This window comes from Convolutriloba macropyga, chromosome 15, assembly GCF_964194025.1.
Source record: "Convolutriloba macropyga chromosome 15, txConMacr16.3, whole genome shotgun sequence".
Lineage (NCBI taxonomy): Eukaryota > Metazoa > Xenacoelomorpha > Acoela > Convolutidae > Convolutriloba > Convolutriloba macropyga.
This window is the reverse complement of record NC_134482.1, coordinates 43,079,657-43,097,308: the sequence shown is the minus strand read 5'-3', so window position 1 is coordinate 43,097,308 and position 17,652 is coordinate 43,079,657. Positions and strand designations below refer to the sequence as shown.

Sequence of the window (17,652 nt, the reverse complement as noted above, 5' to 3'; positions counted from 1 at the left end):
TTTCTTCTTTTCCTCCGAATCTTCCATTTTTATCTAAAAATGTGAGTAGGAAAAATCAATTCCACCGTTTTGTAGCGTCGTACTTTCGCGAACTAGACAATAGCTACTCTTCATTTACGTGATAGATAACATCAAGCACAGCTAAATCTCAATTGAGTAAAGTAATTTTCTGCTATTACCCGCTCATGCATTCTACTGAGACGATTCTTTAATAATCTTTGCGTGCTTAATCATTAGATTCATATCATTTTCAGATGAAATTTTGTTCAAATTCCACTATACCAACTTTCCTAACAACAACTGGGCTGCAATTGAGCTACTCTGACCAACACGAAAAGGAATTGGTTTGCACCCCACGAGTTGGCCTACAAAATTATAAAGGAGAGCTTTCAGAAAACTACAGATTTACGTTCAAATCTTCAAATTGTGTAAATTGTCCGCGGTCATGCACGCAGGCATGTACTTATCTGCAGACGATCTAAGTAAAAGAAAGATAAACCCGAAGTTGGAATATCTAAATTTAAAAGAATGCTCATGAAGATCAGGTTCTAATGATTTCAATGCAGAATAAGGGATAATTTTTGAGATTACACGAAAAAATCTTAATTTTTACGAGTCTCATGACTCCTAAATTATATATTGAAAAGGTCAAAAGCGTCAGACGAAAAATCGGTCAAGCGAAAAATTGCATAAAAAGAGACCGCCAGGACTAATATAATTGCTAAAAACTTCGTTTGAGAGCAATTAATCAACAAGTGACGCCGCATTAGTTTTAAATGATTGGATTCAAAAGAAAATGACAAACTGGGACACTGAAATTAATTTGCCCCGTTTTGCGGGCTTCCGTCCAATGCTGGAAACACGATTGCATAAAATCCTTATGATAAACATCAAAATAAGAAAAAAATGACAAGTTAGGAAAACTGGAATGGTTTCCTGTAATGTCAGTTTCAGTAAAAAAAACCTTTACACAATGAAAACTATGAGAAATGCAAACTACCAAAACAATTAATTGAGAAAAATTGGACAATTTCGATGACAAAAAAGAAGTCATCAGAACATACATTTGTTAACAAACCAACTCTAGACCGTAAATTATCAACGAAATAAAGACCTTAGAGCGCTAGCGCTAAGTTGACACCGGACGCAGAACATTAACGACTAACGTCGTTAATTTTCTGGTGGTTCTGGGGGTGAAATGGGAGGTGAGAGGGTCAAACTCTAAGACCCCCCTTCACACTACAAAAAGTCTAAAAAGCCGAAAGGCTCCACAAAACTTAATGCCCTCGGGCTCCACTTTTTATCATGTTTTTGAGGACGAAAGGTCATCAAAAGTGTCAGACGAAATATCGGTCAAGCAAAAAATGGCATAAAAAAGGTTATAGACCAATATAATTGCTACACACTTCGTTTGAAAGAAATTGAAAAGATCGAAAAAATTAGCTCCACGCGTTTTCGCAGCTCCATAATCTGCCTCCGTGGCGCACGATCTAAGCGCCGGAGTTCAGTTGTCGAAGCTTCCATTGGAGCCATAGTAGAAACAAAAACAAAATTAAGAAATGTCCCTCCTGAACACTAGATGAATATTCGCTGGGCCGGGGCCCTCCAGCACTACGTCTTCATAGAGCATTTCGTATTGTTCAAATCTATCAAAAAATGATATTATACAAAAACATCAGCTGATTAAAATGTAAAACAAAAGACAGACAGCATTAAACACAAACAACTAATGGCGAAAGTAGATGAGTCAAACTAACAGCTTCCCTTCTTCAACCACAGGTCCTCTTGAAGCATCGACAATTTCGCGCCGCCTGAGTTTCCTTGAGCCTCGCATGCAGCGGAAAAGGGGCGGTTGTTGCCTTAAATTACCTTAAATTCTATTGAAATCTCGATTTAAAATCATCACTTGTATCCTCTGAAGTCAAACAAATTTTGCGGATGATGCTCGTTGACCTTTGACTACTGTCAGAATTTATACATCTATATAGTGCCCCAAAATGTGCTTTCTTTTATTTGACGTTTTTGGTTTTCAAATGGGGAGACCAAGCGTTCAACTTACAAATCGTTTGAGATTCTCAAATAAATAACATCATTTCAGGCATGGTTTTTCAGCAGTCATAACTAACATTTAAAAAAGGTATCGCTAACTGACTAAAAGATTAAAACTAATTGTTAAATTCCATATTGTTGTGACCTTATTCAGGCAATTATATCCTCCACAAAGGAGTTTTACAGAATGATAGGCACCAACACAAATACTCATTCAGACAACAGATAGCAATTCAGATAACATTCATATTGAGGTAGACAATGTTAAAAATCAAATCAATAGCTAGAAAACAATTTCATTCACTATTATCAACCATCTTGATAACCTCGGCAGCGTTTCCAGCAACCACAGCATCATCTGGAACATCTTTAGTAACTACAGAACCAGCGCCAACAATTGCACTTTTACCAATAGTAATTCCAGGTAATATAACGCAACCTCCTCCGATCCATGCATCATCTCCAATTACAATAGGCTCACCATATTCCAGTCCAGAGGCTCTAACTTTTGCATTCAATGGATGAGTGGCCGCGTATAGGGATACATTCGGTCCAAATTTTACTGCATTTCCAATGGTTATTGGACAAACGTCTAGGAATACGCAATTAAAATTGAAAAAGCAATTATCGCCGATTTTCATGTTGTAACCGTAATCGCAGAAAACAGGAGGTTCAATGTGAAGGTTCTTGCCAGAATTTGGGAAAATTTTGTAACTTAACTCTTTTCTCTTCTCAGTCTCTGCGTACGAAACGTGACTATTAAACTCCCCTGTTAACAGCCTGACAGCTTCCCGCTCAGCAGTAAGTTGCGGATCACTTGCCAGGTACAATTCACCTCGGAGCATTTTCTCCGAGTTCACCATTTCCATCTGCCAAAATGACGAATCAGATACGTGATCAAAGAATTCCTCGAACCAATTACTTTTATGGCTACTAAAATGCTCGGGAATGAGAAATACAATATCCCCCTATCTTCATGCATTTCCGGCATAAAAATTCGGATATTTTTCGTTTGTGCACACTCTCCCCCCGCTTAGTATGCAAATAAATGAATTTCTATAGAATTGATCTACAATTGTCCGATTTAAAAAAAACGTTATTTAAAATCACTCATCAGTAAGTTAAGTTTGAATAAAGTTTCATCAGCTTCACACGTCCAGGCGTCATATAGAACAATTGCTGCCGATTTGACTTTCTTTGTCGATAGCTCGGTAAAGAGGTCACTGTTTTTCAACGCCAAGCTTGTATAAAAATGGTTGTAGTACGGGGCAACCGTCAAATAAGTGCTTCAGGTTTTCGAAAGAGGAAGAACATATAGGATTGCTTTTCAGACCCCGATTCCAAAGAACTTATTTATCCGGAATGCAATTGTACAGTAAACTAAAAAAGATATTCTTCTCAAAGCCCAATAATTTATTCTGACTCCAAAGCCATTTTGTAATTTTACAGAAATCTTGTTTTCTTAGTTCCATTTACTCGGAACTTTTCGTAATACGCTTTTCCCAGCTTTCATCGTTCCGAGGTTTCTTCGAGAATTTTTTCCACGTTCCTCTGTCTATAAAAGCGTGTCACATGAAAAAATTTTGCGTTCTTCTTGATTCAAATATTCTGATCTTGTAGAAAGAACCCGACGCTTTTTACTTCGCTCAAAAGATGCCGTTTCACCGGTTCCTACTATTCCAATTTTTAAGAAAATTTGTTTTACAATTGGCATCATCCTCAAAGAGACAATTTTTAATGTCAATTACTTTTGCTGCAAGAATTTTCAGTCTTAAGTTTGGCCAGCCAATTCCACCGGGGTTAACTTTAAATTAAAGATGGCAGAGAGCTATTTCCGTTTTCTTGCCTTCGCCGCAAATTGCTTTCGAACTTAGAGATTGAAATTCTTCAATTAAAGTCCTTGGTACATTAATATGTCTTGCAATATTCATTAAGCGTGATACACAAAAAGTATTCAAATCAACTGTTTGCGCTCTCAAACTCATGAACTTAGTGAATTACTTCTCGATATCGCTTAAAATTTACCCCAATAATTTAATATTTTCTTCGTAAGCTTCCAAAGTTAGTCAGTTGTATAAACCCAAGATTTTGATTTTTGTTGCAGTTGCTACTCTTTCGTCTGCACATAGAACTTTGCTTTCATTGCGATTTACTTTGAACTGAGTTCCACGACCGAAAATTTTTATTTTCAAGAACAAGTTTTAGATTTGCGAATTTGTGCAAGAAAACAGTTACATCATCAGTGTACGCCACTTCTCGTCTGGACACTGCAAAACTTGACCAAGGATGACTTCGCAAAATATCAAGATGGAGCTCTTGGGCAACATTGAAGAGAAGCGCTGACAGCGGACGTCCCTGCCTGACGCCCCTTCTCAGCCTTATTCTTTTAGTTTGGTACCCGTTTACGCTGATATGGGCTTGCATTTTTTGAGTAGAGGCGTTCAAGTGTTCGTACTAAACTTTCAGGGAAATTCAGCTTAGTATGTTGTGAAAAAAGTACACCCTGTCAACACGGTCGGGGGGTTTGAAAAGTCAACGCTAACTACACATTCTTTGTCCATAAGAGAATCGACACGGCTTTTTAGGTCATTGATGGCAACATGGACACATTTGCCGGGAAGATAAGCATATTGATCACTTTCAATGATAAGTGCAAGCACTTGCTTGAACCCATTAGCAATCGGATGCGAGAAGATTTTTTAGTCAGTGTTGATAAGCCTTTTTGGAAAATCCGGAAGCATCTTTTATCCCCTCTTACCTCGGTAATAGCTTGATAATCGCCTTGTAAAAGGAGATAGGAAATTTCTTGCCATCTAGTATTACCTGAAAAACAGGACATAGAATAGTAGAAAAAGATTTTTCCTGTGATAAAGAAAAAATTCAGCTGTGAGGCCGTCTGGGCCAGCACTCCTGTAAATATTCAAACTGTTTTTTGCTCTTTCCACATCTGAACGTATAATCTTTCCAGCTAATAAAGTGCGTTGTTCTTCGCTGATATTTTTATTGAAATACTGCATCACCTCAAATCTGTGTAAAGACTCCGATTGATTATCCGTGTAAAAGTCCTTTCAATAATCAAAGAATTCAGGCAACTTTTCTTCTGTGTTAGTGATTTTAGCACCGCTTGGTAAAAGCAGCTCGTGTATCATAGTTTTTGTTTGGCAACGCTTTACCCACCTCTTGAGAGTTTTTAGGTTTCCGTTACATGCTTCTTTTACCGTGCTTTTCCTTACCCTTAGCAATTGTGTCGCCTCCACTTGTTCCGGGTCCTTCAAAATTTCAGCTAAACAACACCTCTCTTCTTCACAAGAGACTTCTTTCAAAATCCGAAGCAAATTTTCTTTATAGCTGCTATCGATGCGCTTTTTGTTGATGCAGATGCTTCTCAGAACATGTCGCAATCGTTGCTTTTGTTCGTTATGTTTATTTAATCTGATCTTCAACTCCACAAGTAGTTCTTCATTGTTTCATGATTGATCAGCAGGATATTGTTATTAAGCCTCCACACTCCACAATCTACAACCCAATTGTCTCCTCTTTTCAAACTTCAAATTTCCCTCAACAGTTTTGATCACTCAATTTGGTTGCTATGGGTTTGACGTCACTAAAACTTTCAAGGTTGTTTGATAAAATACAATCGATTCTTGTCTGCGTTCCTGTTTTTTTTTTTGCTTTTATGGGTGAATCTGTTTTCTTCAAAATTCAAGGCTACGTCGTCCATCAAAAATATGTTACGGTATGCTGCTTGTGCGCTTAGAAGTCACGTTGCTATTCCGAAATGTTAGCAGTCCACCTCTACGTCCATTGCTGGGCATAAAGCGACAATTAAAAATTTTTAGTTTCAAAATTGAACAAATCTCTTCGTTTAGTATCTCCGTTTTTACCTCTTGAAAACAGATGCAACGAAGTGTCTCCTGGTCAGAGTCATCTAAATGTTGATTTAAAAATCTTAGCAGTTTTGCGCTTTGAAGCAGGCGCAACTGTTCCCAGTCGTCATCTTAAATTTCATTTGTGTCTATCTCTTTGAGCTCTGATAATGTTGGAGGCTTCCTTTTTGTGGTTGCGATTTCAATTTTGTTATTCGTAAGACCACTTCTTCGTATCTTTCCTATTGATTCCAAGTTTGTTTGCTCTGTTTAATATGTATTGCTTGGAAAAGTACTGCCCTCTTTTTCCGTCTCATCGCTTACCATCGCATTTGCGATTGTCTGATTAAATTACTTTTTACTTTGGGTTTCAAGAGAAGGACTGGATGCATTTGTGGCTTGCGTTTCATTCTTTGTTCTGCTCGCAGCGTCGTGGTTTTTATCTCTTCTCATTCATGCTTCTTCTCTTTCGTGCGCTCTCTTACTTCTACAATACTTTTTGTGATGTCCTTGAAAATGCATTTCTCGTTCTTTGCAGAAGCTGTTTTCCAATAAGCTAGGAATTTTTGCAAAAAATTCGAATTCCCCCATTGAGAATGCCCGAGTACAATTTATTTTGCCCATTTTTTCAACATCTTCTGGTGCTGCGCTGGCTCGAGAAAAATTTCAGGTTGCGCTGTGCCAGTGAAATACCATCCACCGTGTTAACTTTGAATCGTTTTTTCTTAATTGGAGCTAAAAACCTCGTATCAGTGAGCCCAAGTTGATCACTGATTGCAGTATTGAGTGAAAAATGTGGTATATTACGGAGATGTAGGGTTGTGTCCTTTGAAAAGCTGTTAGGTATGTTTTCTCTTGGCCCCAAGCACTTAATTGCTTTCCCCTAACATCTATTCAACTAATCTTGAGTTCTGATATTGATTGTCTCATTGTTGGAGATGCCAAAAGCCGGATTGCGTGAAGCCTCCTCCCATCTGATTTCTCTATGATTGTTCTCCGTACTGTTATGCTATTCCTTTCCGATTCAGGTAGACTTTTCCTGATTTTCATTACTGTTTCTTGATATAAAATTTCTTGTTGTTCTCTATTTAGAAGGATTTCGCGAGTAAAAAGCATGATAAATTCAGCTTTCGGAACAGTTTTAGGCTTGATTTGGGCTTCTGATGCAGATTTTTATTCAAAGGATGCTACTTTGGGGGGCGAAACAGTACCCAGAATGAGCAATTCGTTGTTTATTTCTGTCATGAATGCGGCTTCGTTATTTGTTCCGTTCGTTATTTGTTCTGTTCGTTATTTGTTACTTTCTTTAATGTTTCTTGCAAAAGTTGTATTTCACACAACAGCCAGTGATACGATGAAATCGGGGGAAGCGGGGTAAATAGGAGGGAAGCAGGGTAAACTAAAGAAAGGGAAAAACTAAAAGGAAAAGGAAGCAACATCCTTTTAGTCTTTTCCCGGAGAGCCGGGGTAACAAACCTACCCCGGTCTGCGCTTCCGTTCCACCAGAGTAACTCCGCACTCGTGTGGTGGTGCGTTCCTACTGTGCTGTCGCAGCTGTTTATTTAAATAATTAAATGTAAATATAATCACAAAGTCAAAAGCTAATATTTTGCGTTGGACTATTGGAATAGTATTCTAACTGTAAAGTTCACGCTGTAAAATTCACACGAAATAAGATTAGTTTAAAACACACGCTTTGGTTTAAACGTGTTTTTAAAACACGAGCTGCTAAAAGGCGAAATTTTTCCACGACTAGTAGGCGCATATTATTTGCACCACCAGGCGCAAGGTTTTTTTCTGTTATTGCCCCACAGCATTATATAGCGAGTCTTTTTACACTCCTCCAATATGTATTTTTTGATCCCTTATTCTAGTCAGAAATTACAGGTCCCGGTAGATGAATTGATGAATTTTTGTTTCCTGTTGTCAAAAAAATAAATAGTACAATAAAGCTATTCGTGTGAAAGAAAAGCTTAAAAATATTTACAACACGCATTATTCTCTTGTCTGATTACATTATAAGCAAAATGTAATTGCTGTATAAGTCTCAATTTCAAAAATTCGCTGCATTTTTAAATTTTAATTGCCTTTTGTATATAATTGCATATGTAATTATATGAATTGAAACCAATATGCTATAAAAGGTATGGGGCGGGTGGGGATGCAAATGGAGTGTGGGGCAATAACAGAAAAGAGCCGCCACACGTACCCTAATTTACAAAGATTAACAATGTAATAACACATGCTCTGGAATTTGAGAGTTTCCCGGAGAGTAAGATGTTCTCTTATATCAAAGACTTTTTGGAGCTAGGCTTTTAGAGCAAACGTCTGCAAATAACCGGGAACATCTGTGGATTTTCCTCCAGGCTTGTGGAACCTTCTTGTTAGCCTCCCTAGAAGGCTACTGATTTCTCATTAAAATGATGTCTGCAAACTTTCCTAGTGTCACTTGAAAGTACGATAGAAATCAATAGACGACTTTTGTAATCTTAAGGAGAAATATTGCGACCCTTCGTCAATTTCGTTCTCACCGCTGGTTTCGTTTCTTTGCCACTTTTGAACTTTTGCAGGCAATTGTTTTGGCTCTCCACTTCGCTCTGAACAGCACGGCACAGAAATTTTGCGACCCTTCGTCAATTTCGTTCTCACCGCTGGTTTCGTTTCTTTGCCACTTTTGAACTTTTGCAGTCAATTGTTTTGGCTCTCCACTTCGCTCTGAACAGCTCGGCAAAAAATATTGGCGTGTGCCAGAAGTTCAAGAGTCCAAGAGAGACAAGATTCCATTAAGTATTTTCCTTGGGAAATCTTGGATATAAAATTTTTACAACTGGGCATATAGTATACATACATAAAAGTATACACATAGTATACACAAAAAGCAACTTTAATTATTGTTGCTACTATCATGCCATATGTATACCTACACAGAACTGCTTTTCTCTGAAACTTCCAATGCAAAATCTTCATTTTTGTTTTTGTGCAAAATTTTTTAGATGATATAGGTTGTCTTGTTGTAATCAACAAAGTTTGCAGGGTGCTTCCTATTAAAGGTTTTGATGGCTTGACCACTTTGCTTGCCTTGATCTTCAAAATTAAGTTCACTAAGTTGTTTTATGTGGTTTTGATGAAAACATTTTTCAGAAAACCTAGGGATTCCTTAAAAGTTTCTTTAAATGATTCTTTGTAGCAGCTTTCCCCAAATTGTTCAGATGTAGATTTTTCCATTGATTACCACATTTCCAATCAGTTTTTCTCCTGAAGGTTAAACACACTCTGCAGGCTTAGTATACATAGCACCTTTGAACTAACCCCTTTTCATGAAGTTTTGACTATGTTACACTATATCTATCGATCACTGGACATAAAATTTTTTCCCCTAGCAGTCAGTTGACTTTGATGGTCATATCTCCAAAAACTGATACCGCAAATCTTTTGCTCTGGCAAATTTTTCTACAAGACACCTTGTTTAAGGTTATATCGATTCTAGTACTCTTGAATTGTTTGTAACGAAAGCTTTGGAGATTTTTGTGCTGTTTTTTTCCAGAATTCTCTTTAGGCCTCCAGCCCTCACTAGCATTTGGTAAACAATTTCAAACTTAGGTTCTGTTTTCTGTTTTTTATTTTAAAAATCTTTTTATGAGACAAAAATTTTTATACTGAATCCAGTATTTCCACAAATCCTTGGACGCCCCTTTTTAGGTGTTTTGACTCAAGTTTCTTTTTGTTTATGACTTTTTTGAGTAGTTTGTTGCTTTGCTGCGAAACTTGCAATTTTACTCTCAGCAATTTGTGTAAATGCCGCCTTTGACTCGATAATCAATAATGTGATAAACTGAGTCGATTGCAATGGCGTTAGCTAAAGCTAATTGTTGCTCATCTTCTGTGTCTATGCGCGATAAACAGTCAGTGTGTGAAATTCTTTTCCTGCTCTACGCTTGATGTCAAAATTCAATTACCAATTTTTCTTTATCCATCTTGCAACCACATCGTCTTGCTCCTCAAAACTGTAGATCCACACGAGAGCTCTAAACTCCAATGAAATTAGAAAGTGTTGTCCCATTAAACATCTATTGAATAATTGCGTCCAATGAACAATTGCGAATCTTTCTTGTTTAGTAAGCAATAGTTCTTTTTTCGGCAATCACTCCTTGTTTTAATTTGAAAATTGCTCCAAAGCTTGTTAGCGAAGCATCCATATTTAACAAAAACCGGGGCTTAATTTGAAATAATTCGGTTTTTATAGGCTTGTAGAGACGTTTTGCTGTTTTTTCAAAACCCAGACTAATATTATAATAATTGTCCACAAAGCTTAGAAGGGCCCTAACGTCTTTCAGAGAAGATGGCTCTTTTATAAATTTGGCCGCCCTGACTAATTCTGGGTCGACCACGACTGCACTTGAGGACATAATGTGCCCTAGGACGCTGACACGCTTTTGAAAAAAAATGTTTTGATACTTTAATCGTTAATACAATCTCCGCTTAAGTTGGAAAACTGGTTATAACAAAGTCAAATTTCTTCGAAGTTTCTCTCAAAATTATAACTTTGTTTAGATTAATACAAAATCTTTAGGTAGCCCTCTTTAGGCAGCTCCTCGCAATAATAACCTTTGATTAATTTTTCTGATACGTTGACCGTTTTGCTTAGTTAGTCTCACTATATCAATAATTGATTAATTGAATAAACTAATTGAGAATTTTTGTTCAACTTGTTTGCGGAAAACCAAGGCTCATTGCACTCCTCCTCAATTCTTGTGACTGCTTCTATATGTAAAGCTCTTTCTAAAGCTTTGTCTAAATCCATATCCGCGTCGCCTAAGTTCGTTCTCATGTCGAGTCGTGTCTGACTTTTTTCTACGCCTTCGAGGAAGCCCATCAAAATGAAAAGTTCTTTTTATCTCAGTTGACTCTTGGGGTACGCTTTTAAAGCTAACGTCTGCGATTAACCGAGAAAATCTATTATTTTTTCACAAGGCTGATGGACACTCTCAGCTAGCTTCCCATGGAATACTACTGGTTTTTAATTATAATGTTATCTGAAAGTTTTCTCTGTCTCATCAAAGCCTTTCTTAAGTGACCTCAAATATTGTACGGCCGAAATCAATTGCCGACGTTTGTAACCCTAGAGCAAAATAAGGCGGCCGTTCATCAACTTCGGTCTCAGCGCCGTTTACTGCCACTTTTCACAGGTTCTTTTCACTGCCAATTTTGAATTGCTTAATAGATGTCAATGCGTGTAGCATAGCTTTTAAAAACATATGATCGCAAAAACGGTTCCGGTAACAGCAATTTGGAACAGTGCCGCGCCATCCGTTATTTATTTTGAAGCTGATTTTATTGAAAATATTTTAATGATTCTAATCAAAATCAAAGTTTTTGATAATCCACCTCAACAGTTTCGAAATCTTATTTACAGTCTATTTCCTTTTTTGAGAAACAAAATAATACCCGAGGTTGAATGGTATACTTTAGTCAACATATCTCAAACTGAAGTACAGATGGTTTTGAGCGCTATTTTTTTCTGAAAAAAAAAACATGCACGACCATATCTATGATAATCGACCTTTAGGAAGTACTCTGTTGACACTTTGAGAATGGCATTTTCCTGTCAAATCTCGACATCAATTAGCATTTCTTTTCCTAGTTGTGATGTTCGTACTTCAAACTTGAGTTTTAAGTGCAGGCACCGTACATGCCGCCTCATACATTAAAAATTTTAATTTTATCTTTGACTGAAACTCAATTTATAATAAAATACCCTCTTCTATTGCTTTCGATACTGGAATTCTGTTATCACAATTATTACTGGGATCCTGAAAACAGTTTCTGTTGAAACGATATTTTTGAAAATCCTAACCGTATATTTAACATGAAGTGAAGTAGAAGCAAAAATGGCTAGCTATACTAGTTATGCTAGTTATATATAATTATGCTTTATCATGCAACATTTGCGGAAACACTTGCTTTTCTCTTTGAGTCTATTATTTGTGAATTTTTCTGCAACAAATTTATCATCACTCTCCTCACTCCTGAAGTGCTCTTCATCTTGATCAGTAAATTATTTTTCGAACCTCTCTGGTACCAATTTGTTTGGCTGCTAGACCTGGTAGCAATTTTTGGTGCCCTATCATCACTTTTAGGTTGCTCCTGAGTGTTGCTTCATTTACTATCTTTTGATTTTCACTCCAGTCTTGGAATTTTCTGTTGTGCTGCTTTCTTTCCAGTAGTCTCTTTAGGACTCGAGAAAGATTCACCTCCTCCCTTGGCAGCCTTGCTTGCCTTCTTTTGCCCCTTAGGGGTTGCAAGCTCCGATTTTTAGCTTCAGTTTTAGCCGCGTCAATTCTAGCATTTAGCTGATTGATAGCATTTTTGGCATAAGTTTAATTATTGGCAAGCTCAGTTTTGCTTACTTCCACTGTCTATGGAAGATTCTATCTCATTTACACCATCATCATCTGAGGTGTCTAAAAAGATCTTTTTCTCGTCTTTAATTGTTGTTTTTCCAGTTGCGTGATGCCTTGTTGTGAATGGTTTTCCTCTTGTTTTTTAGTTTTTTAATCGGTCATGGTGGACCTTAATAAAATTCAACTTATGCAATTCCTGGAGTTATTGTTTCAATGTGAAAACACAGTCATTTAGTGTTGCATATATTGCGTTCTGTTGTGTGCTATAGATGCAATATATGGGTAGTGACTTTGAAGAAACCAATATCACAGTCGCTGAACTGTATTTTGATACACTATGGATTGAAGATTGGTAGGATTCATTTGGAGAACGAATCTTTAATTTGAAGAGAAACGATTTAGTCGAAAATTTGAGAGTGAAACGCAAACTATGCAATGTGAGGAAGTTTTGCATATACGAACTTGGTAAAGTTCTTAGATAAGCATTAAATAGAGAAATAGGCGAAACAAAACATTTCTATACGGAATTGTTTGATAAAGAACAGGTTAGGTTATTACAATCAGATAAAAAAGAATCCAGTTGAAATTTTGCAAAACAACCGAAGAAAATACAAAGATGATACGTAACAGGGGTAGGCGACTTACTAAAAAGATTTTAAATGTATCTCCAGGCATAATAAACAACTTCCTAAGACTAAATTTTGGATCCGCCAAGCCGTTTTTACATAATTTTCGGGACAATTACATATGCGGAACCGAAGATCTTTTTTGCTCCCTTAGGTGAAAATAGTCAATCGGTACTCAATCAACGTAACAGAAGTGATTCAAAACATAAAATCTGCTCAGTCGTGACGACTTTATACAGGCTTCTCAAGTCTTTGATGTCCTTGCAAGTACAATGTTTATGTTCTTGAAAATAATTTATTATTATTTTTTAATACATAATCATAATCGAATAGGTCTTATTAAAGGCTCTTTTTCAAGTTGAATCGAATTATCGAAAAATGAGAGTGAGGAAAGAAACGAATGATTTTGAGAATGTTCTAATAGCTTTGTTCATTTTTAAATTCTGGGGTTCATTCCAATATGTGGTTTATTTGGTGACTGGTTTTTTGAGGCGCCTGTTCATAGTTGGTAGGTTGACTGATTTCCTAGCTGGTTTTTTGGCCATGAGAGCCCATCCAAAACACCTCAGAGCTTTTTGTCGTTATAACAAAATACCAAGTAGACTTTACGGTGGAGCACACATTACCCGGAGTAAAACCTTTTTTGAATTGTCTGTGCTTCCAAGAGAATTGAGTGGATCAAAACCAGCAATCGATCGGTCAGATATGGTAGCCAATCAGATGTCGTCGGAGCCAAAATGATTAGCAACGGGCAGTTCAAAGAGTGATGCAGTTTATGTTTACATTGGATCCATGGCTTTTTTTCCACGACGCATTCTTTTCTCTATCTTCTTTTGACAGTAGTTTTGAAAGTTCATTTTTCAGTTTCGTAAAGAATTTGATCTTTTGGGACAGGCTTTTGCGCTCCGATGGAGGAGAGATCTAACTAAAGTCGCATTATACGGTAATGCTTATAGTAAAATCTCAAGAGTAACATTTTTTGTTGCAATTTGCGATTTCAATTGAATTTTCTATTTTTCATAACGCATTTCCATGTTCGGAGTCCTCTTATCGGAGTCCTCTTATCTCCAATGCCTCGCTGTCCGCGCGTTGTTCTGTTGTTGTATTACCAGTTGGGTTTCAAAATATAAATTAGAATTTAACACTTGATTTTGCTTGTGAAATATTGGAAAAATCTGTCAGCCGATTTTTAACCCGAATGTTTGCTTGGGTAAAAAAAGTGAGTTCGAGAAGACTAAAGTGTTTAATTGATTGCTCAGTTACAAGTTCAAGAGATTTATTTTGCTCAATATCTCAAATAAACAGATTCTGAAACAATAACATTTTATTATAGCACCTGGTTCGTTTGGAATAAATGAACTAGTGACTCGTTATGTAAATTACTCGTAAGCGCAACTCAATAAAAATCTGGCAATGATCTGGCAAGATGATCCGGCAACCATCCGAAATTTTTTATAAAATTGATTGAGGTTGAGAATGGCGCAGTACCACAGGACAATCTCAAAAGACAAAAAGAGGAGAAAATGACAAACAGTACCTGATATTGTATCGACTGTTTCATGATGGATACCAAAGGTCAATTAAATTGAATGAAAATTGTTTTTCGGTCAAAAAACGTAAGTTTCAAAATTCATTGACAGAATTTGCTTACATGTTATAAAAATCTCTGATTCACTTGTGATACTCTTTCAATTTTTTGTTCGAAGAAGAGTTGAAGCAGCAGTCCCTTCATTTTGAAATTGTGTAAAAACGTTTTTAAAAACAGTTTCCGTTTGAAACTCCCATCTTGTTTTTGCTAGTTTTTTTGCAAGTGTTTAATATGGAAAGAACCAACTAATATCGAATTATTTGTTTTCCAACGAAGTTGATTCAATTATCACTTTCATCATTGCCGGGGTTTGCTGGTAAAGGGACAAATAAAATACTTTTGTTGCAAATTTTTTTGTCGTTAAAAGTGAATAATGACTGCTAGTTAATACTCTGCATTTGGTTTTTATCAACCGAACAAATATCAACCGAACCAACAGAACTCGAATGATCAAGATGAACTAATGTTTTAACAATTGATTGCAGTTGAGAGCAAAATTGTACCAAAGGCATTCAAACCACAAGCAGAGGGGCGGGGGACAAAAAGTACCTTTCTTTGGATAACAATTTCATCCTGGATGGCAATGGGCGTCTCCAGTTGAGCGAATTATGTTATTCCGTCAAAAACGCAGAACAAAATTTTTTACTAGATTCTTTTGGTTACTTATGATGAAAATCTCTGAGCCTTAGTTGCACTGTTATATTTGTTTTCGGAGATTAATTATAGCGGGCGCGCTTCAATTGTCAAATTGTTAAAAAGTATTTTTAAATGCAGCTTCTGTTTCATACCCCGTACCGAACGCCAAGTCAATATCAGTACTGGCAAGCCTAATTTGAAGTCTAACTATCAGTACTAATTTGGAGATAAGATCATAACACATTTAAGACCTGTCAGACTTGGCCAAAATTGGTAAGTCTTAATCCAAGTCTTGGCCAAGACGTGGCAAGTCTTAATCCAAGTCTTGGCAAAGACTTGGCAAATCTTAATCCAAGTCTTGGCCAAGACTTGGCAAACATTGATCCAAGTCTTGACCAAGACTTGGCAAATCTTAATCCAAGTCTTGGCCAAGACGTGGCAAGTCTTAATCCAAGTCTTGGCCAAGACTTGGCAAATCTTAATCCAAGTCTTGACCAAGACATGGTAAGTCTTAATATAAGTCTTGGCAAAGACTTGGCAAGTCTTAATCCAAGTCTTGGCCAAGACGTGGCAAGTCTTAATCCAAGTCTTGGCCAAGACTTGGCAAGTCTTAATCCAAGTCTTGGCCAAGTCTTGGCAAGTCTTAATCCAAGTCTTGGCCAAGACTTGGCAAGTCTTAATCCAAGTCTTGGCTGGCAAAACAACGTCCTGAAACTTCGAAATAATCCGAATAAAACGTCAAAAATAGTAAAAAAAACTTCAAAAATAGCCGAAAAACCGTCTGGAACGGCCGAAAAAAACAGCCGAAAACTATATATATGACATCTTGTTTCAACCTATATCTGACAAAAAAAGACCAGCGAGCGATGTCCCCCGAGCATATAACCTACAACTCATTCCAACTAAAATCAATTATAACCAACATTTATACCCAGTCTTTTAACCGCGGTTACAACCAGTTAAAAAATGAATAAATATTACACGCTGGCACTACTAGAAAGCAATATAGGTTCACGGGAAAGTTTGAATTGAGGCACATCTTTTGCCAATTCCTTTTTCCAGTTGATTTGTATTTCTAGTATTTTGCAAAAGAATAGGGTCAACTGCCATTTGCTGTTGATCAACAGGGCCTCGGGCCATCATGAAGACCCTCACAGTTGAACATCCCTTTACAGTACTGCCTCGATTGGAAACGTTCAATATTTGGTTTATCATATAAACCAAAGTTCGAAGGTTTCCAACCGAGGCAAAATTGTTAAAAAGAGTGCAACTGTGAGAGTCTCCATGATGGCCCGAGGTCATGTTGTTCGCCACCAAGTGGCAGTTGACTCTCGGTTGGCAACGTTCGACATTTGGTTTATCTGAAAAAAAGATCGGTGATTTTGGTTATTTTAGGGGCTGGAACGGCTGAAAAATGGCTGAAAACGGCCCAGAACACGGTGAATACTCTCAATTTGTGCCAAATAGACCCCCGGGGTGCTTTTATACAATTTGATATGCCACCGGCATCATTTAACAGCACACCCAGGAAAGTGGCCAAAAATTAATGCGAAAATCGTGGCACGTTGCGAAGTGCATTTCAATTCAAACTTTTTACGCGAAATTTTTTGCAAAGTTGGTTTTGACTTGGAATCAACTTGCAAGTGTTACCCAAGTCTTGGCCGAGACTTGTCAGACTTGTAAGACACTGGTTTTACGACTTGCTCAGTAGTGAAAACGAAATAAGACTTGGATTTATACTCGCCCCATTACTGATATAGACTTGGAGATCGGTACGTAACTACACTCTTTATATGATAGTTTTATGAAACTTCGGAATTTCAAAACAACCAAATAATTCTGGGGAATTGCTCTCGAACGAAGTGTGGAGGCTAATTTCAATTACAGTCAGCTTCAGTCTAGAGGTTTGCTTGTAAATAGGCAACAAAGTCGAATTTCAGATGACGTCATTAGAAGTAATTGTAGACCACTTTTGAGATTTGTCAAAAATTTTAACCATTTTCCCCCAAATTTCTTTCGGCTTTTTCTACTAATAAAACGCCAATTCGGTCCAATTGTTCTATTTTTTATTGAGAAATAAATGTAAATGAATCAAAAATCAAAAATCACGTATGAATGTTTCAATTGAAAAGTCAAAAAGGTCCAAAAACAATTTTGCATGGAAAGCACAAACGAGACTCCCATAACCGAGACTTCCTCGAAATTCGTTTGGGATTACGGTTTGAGTTTTTATATGGTTTCCCGGGGCAGTGACTTGACTAACCATATAACATTTTTGCCGTTTTTATCTGATGAGTTATCTTTATTTTATTTATTTGCATATTATTTGCACCCCCCGACTCTCGTGCCATTTTTTTACATAATGATATACTATGTAATGGCACGTGCTCTGTAACTGGGGGGGGGGCATGGCAGACTGGGGGCACAAACGGAAAAGATCCGAATTTTTTTTACATCGTAACGTGCTATATAACGCAATTTGTAAG

At 37.1% G+C, this 17,652-nt stretch overlaps 2 protein-coding genes across 2 annotated transcripts in view; both read right to left on the bottom strand.

Moving 5' to 3' along the window:
• LOC142354290 (contactin-associated protein-like 2) overlaps positions 1-17,652 on the bottom strand; it is a 149,243-nt gene that overhangs the window by 85,962 nt on the left and 45,629 nt on the right. The window lies entirely within an intron of this gene.
• LOC142353916 (putative acetyltransferase DDB_G0275913) lies at positions 2,160-3,506 on the bottom strand. The gene has a single exon (XM_075406145.1). The coding sequence runs from the start codon at positions 2,916-2,918 to the stop codon at positions 2,346-2,348; it is 573 nt and encodes a 190-aa protein (XP_075262260.1). The 5' UTR covers positions 2,919-3,506; the 3' UTR covers positions 2,160-2,345.